This window comes from Mandrillus leucophaeus, unplaced genomic scaffold (assembly GCF_000951045.1).
Source record: "Mandrillus leucophaeus isolate KB7577 unplaced genomic scaffold, Mleu.le_1.0 Scaffold295, whole genome shotgun sequence".
Lineage (NCBI taxonomy): Eukaryota > Metazoa > Chordata > Mammalia > Primates > Cercopithecidae > Mandrillus > Mandrillus leucophaeus.
Window position 1 is genome coordinate 191,826 of NW_012103087.1, and position 4,476 is coordinate 196,301.

Consider the following 4,476-nt stretch of genomic DNA (forward strand, 5'->3'; position numbering starts at 1 on the left):
TGCAGATGTACTCCCTAAATCTAAAATGAAAGTTCAAAAACAAAACAGAGAAAAGCTTACTGTATAGCTGTTTCTCTTGCAAATGAAAAATTAAATTCTGTGCCCTGTAACTAACTGAATAAACTCTCCTCTAGGCCAACGGTACCCAATGGAACCTGAAAATCTGTTCAGACCATGAAGGGAAGACAATGTTGGATGTGCCTTATTATACTCCCCTGCCTTTAGAGTTCAGGCACACAACTGACCAACATTAACATTTATACAGAGATCCTAAAATGTATTAACATTTATATAGAGATCCTAAGACTGACAGAACGGTCTCTTTGTAGCTATAAGATACCTAATTCCAACCTGACTCTGTTAAAATAATAGAGCATCACATGACAGATAGCAGGGCCCTGGAAGAAATGCATATTTTGAAATGTCCCTGTAAAGCTGTCTGTTGAAGGGGAAATTCTGCATTCTGTAGAGAATCTCTTTCCTTTACTAGGTCTCTCCAGAGGGTCTGACACCTTTGATAGGAGACATTCACATCTATTCTCTCTGAAGTCTGCTACTGGGAGGCTTCATCTACATGACAAGAGCCTTGGCGTCCACACCCTGTCCCCCACCACTCCCTGACTTACTTACCTCAAGCTAATTTCAACTCTTTAGGCTGAGCTTAGCCCTTTCAACCAATTGCCAATCAGGAAAAAATCTTTGAATTAACCTTTGACCTGTAAGCTGCACCTCCCTGCCTCATGTTGCCCCACCTTTCTGGATCAAACCAATGATTACCCCACTTACATTGATTGATGTCTCATGTCTCCCTAAAATACAAAACCAAGTTGTAATCCAACTGCCTTGGGCCTGTTCTCAGGACTGCTTCACTGGTCATGATCCTTAACCTTGGCAAAACTAACTCTTAAATTGATTGAGACCCATCTCAAGATACTTGGCTGGTTTACACTCTGTATTCTCATATTAGCGTCAGGAATCTGACTGCGCCAGGGAAACCCTCAGGAATATATTTGAACCTTTTCTGTCCTCCAGCAGCCAGCCAGTTACTATGTCCTACTGAATTTACTCCCGAAACTCCATCCCACCATCACAACCCTAGTTCAGGCCTTTATCATCTTGTATATACAGTGTTACAGCTGCCTCCTTTTAAACTTGTCTTCCACACTGTCAGCTGCGAGATCTAGTTAAAAACATGAGACCAGCTGGGTGTGGTGGCTCACTCCTGTAATCCCAGCACTTCGGGAGGCTGAGGCAGGTGGATCGCCTGAGGTCAGGAGTTCGAGACCAGCCTAGCCAACATGGTGAAACCCTGTTTCTACTAAAAATACAAAAATTAGCCAGGCGTGGTGGCAGGCACCTGTAATCCCAGCTACTTGGGAGGCTGAGGCAGGAGAATTGCTTGAACCTGGGAAGGTGGAGGTTTCAGTGAGCCAAGATCACGCCACTGCACTCTAGCCTGGGTGACAGAGTGAGACTCCATCTCAAAAAAACAAAAACAAAAACAAAAAACCAAAAAAACAAAAACCATGAGACCAACCAACTTTTCTGCATGGAGTCTTTCAGTAAGCTTCCATTTTCAAAGCTACATTTTCTAATCTTTTTCCTGATAGGGCACACATAGAAAAGGCTCTTTGTGTGGAACACGGGAGGCATGAAAGAGGCTGCTCGTTCCCAGAGTCAGCTGCTCTGGCAATATCGGCCATCCCAGGTCCATCCTAGCCCAACAGAAGTCAGACAAACCTGTCACCCTTTCTCTTGAGAAGTTCTTTGTGGGGCCAAAATTCAAAGCCTTCTGTGACCACAGCCTGCTTAGTCAGCCTCATCTCTTGCCACTCTTTAAGTACACATCTGTTCCAGCTGTGCCAAATCACTGTGGTTGTGTGTTTTGCTACCCCTGTGCCTGTGCTCATGTTGTTTTCTCTGCCTGCTATCTCTCCTCTCCCCACCTGGTCACCTGTGGGTTACCTTTTGAGAAGCAATACAGAAAGTATTACCTGAAACGTGTCTGCCAACCACCCCCACCTAAGCCAAATAGGTCAAGTATACCTCCCAGGGTTTCCCATGCTGCCCTGCATATAGCTCTTATCATCACATTGAGCACATTTTACTATAATTATGTGATTATTGATCTGCCTATCCTACCAGTCTGTGGTAGGTTCCTCAGCCAGGTCCCTAGGGGTGGGGACCTGGTCTTCATCCTCTTTGCTGCTCCTGGACTTCATCCTGGGCCTGGTTCATGGTAGGTGCTCGGTAAATGTTAAATAGAGGAATGAATGCTTCTGACAAAGAGGAAATTGAATCTAGAGCCTTGTGAAGCTGCAGGCTCTCCGATTCTGCTGCTCTGCAGGTGACTTAGTTTTGTGGAAATAGTTCTTCCCTTCTGAGTCCATGTTTCTTTTTTCCTTACCTAGGACAGCTCGTGCAGCTAGAAGAGAAAGGGCAGGGTTCAGTGCCCTGGTCAGTATATGGTGTCTACATCCAGGCTGCTGGAGGCCCCTTGGCATTCCTGGTTATTATGGCCCTTTTCATGCTGAATGTAGGCAGCACTGCCTTCAGCACCTGGTGGCTGAGTTACTGGATCAAGCAAGGAAGTGGGGTAAGGTTACTCATAAATGGGAAAGTTCTGTGTCTAAGAATGTGGCTATTTCTCCCTATTCCCTGGCTATTCTTAGGGAAACTGTTCTAGTTTTCACTTAAAAGCCATGAAGAGAGATTTTTCCAGGATGAAAAGATGAGTCCCTAATGTAGCCTCACCATAAAGAAAAAAACCCTGACCAACCCACAGGGCAGTAGGGCATGTCAGTAGGACACCTGCAGGCTATCTGCTCTCATCCATTAGATATTAGTCCATTTTTGCACTGCTATAAAGAAATATCCAAGAGTGGGTAATTGATAAAGGAAAGAGGGTTAATTGACTCACAGTTCCACATAACTGGGGAGGCCCCAGGAAACTTACAATCATGGTGGAAGGCAAAGGAGAAGCAGGCACCTTCTTCACAAGGTGGCAGGAGAGAGAAAAGAGAGCATGTGTGTGCAGGAGGACATCTTAAACACTTCTAAAACCGTCAGGTCTCGTGAGAACTCACTGTCACGACGAGAACAGCATGGGGAAACCACCCCATGATCCAGTCACCTCCCACCAGGTCCCTTCCTCAACACCTGGGGATTACAATTCAAGATGAGCTTTGGGTGGTGACACAAAGCCTAACCATATCACATTAGAATGGTGAGAAAGAGAGCTAGGTGTGGTGGCTCATGCCTGTAATCCCAGCACTTTGGGAGGCCGAGGCAGGCGGATCACTTGGGGCTAGGAGTTCGAGACAAGCATGGCCAACATGGCAAACCCCCGTCTGTACTAAAAATACAAAAATTAGCTGGGCATGGTGGTGTACACCTGTAATCCCAGGTACTTGGGAGGCTGAGGCATGAGAATTGCTTAAACTTAGGAGGCAGAGGGTGCAGTGAGCCATGATTGTGCTTCTGCACTCCAGCCTGGGTGACAGAGCAAGACACTGTCTCAAAAAAAAAAAAAAAAGATAAAGAGGTGGACAAAGCCATGGCCAGGTCTCAGGGTCATTATCCTGTACCCTGCCCTGCCCTTGAGCTGAGAATGGCGCTGAGCAGGGGCTCTTGGCAGTCTTTAGGAGTCTTGCCTCATAGAGCTTTGGCTCCAAACAGAACACCACTGTGACTCGAGGGAATGAGACCTCGGTGAGTGACAGCATGAAGGACAATCCTCGTATGCAGTACTATGCCAGCATCTACGCCCTCTCCATGGCAGTCATGCTGATCCTGAAAGCCATTCGAGGAGTTGTCTTTGTCAAGGTACGCAGTGGTGGGTGGTGTCTGCCCTCCTCCCTGGTGACCTGTGGTCAGGCTTCGGTGTGGCATCACTCAATTCATGCTGAGTAGGGGAGCTCCCTTAAGCAGGATGGCCCTGGCTGAGATGACTCATACTCCGTTAGCCTTTGCCTTTTCTCACTTGCCACCCGTCCCTCCTGACCCCTCGCACCTCCCCGCTTTGGGAGAGGATGTGCTGTGGAGCGGTTCTCTGGACCAGTAGGAACAGAGCCGTCCTGGGCCCTGACCACTCTGTGCTCTGCTCCTCAGGGCACACTGCGAGCTTCCTCCCGGCTGCATGATGAGCTTTTCCGAAGGATCCTTCGAAGCCCTATGAAGTTTTTTGACACAACCCCCACAGGGAGGATTCTCAACAGGTTTTCCAAAGACATGGATGAAGGTATTTCTCACTGAGCCTTTTTTTTAATGCTCTGGAGCTCACTGTGCTTCCAGCCTTCTAGATGATTCTCCAAATGTGCAGATCTGTCTGTCTGTAGATCCTGAGAGCACGGTAGCTGCTGGTGTTTTCACCAGGAACATTGCATCTGCGTTTTCTGTCTTGTTTGACCTGAAAACAAATTCAATGGTTTGAGTTAGCAGAAAGGCTTTGGACAGACGCATCTGAGATTCTGAAAC

General features: G+C 47.2%; 1 protein-coding gene across 1 annotated transcript in view; it reads left to right on the plus strand.

The window, feature by feature from the left end:
* The window catches only part of ABCC5 (ATP-binding cassette, sub-family C (CFTR/MRP), member 5), a 103,199-nt gene that overhangs the window by 64,783 nt on the left and 33,940 nt on the right, over positions 1 to 4,476 (plus strand). The window contains exons 18-20 of the mRNA XM_011986165.1: positions 2,412 to 2,596; positions 3,679 to 3,825; positions 4,111 to 4,240. Of these exons, the coding sequence (XP_011841555.1) occupies positions 2,412 to 2,596; positions 3,679 to 3,825; positions 4,111 to 4,240 (462 nt within the window). The remainder of the gene's footprint in view (positions 1 to 2,411; positions 2,597 to 3,678; positions 3,826 to 4,110; positions 4,241 to 4,476) is intronic.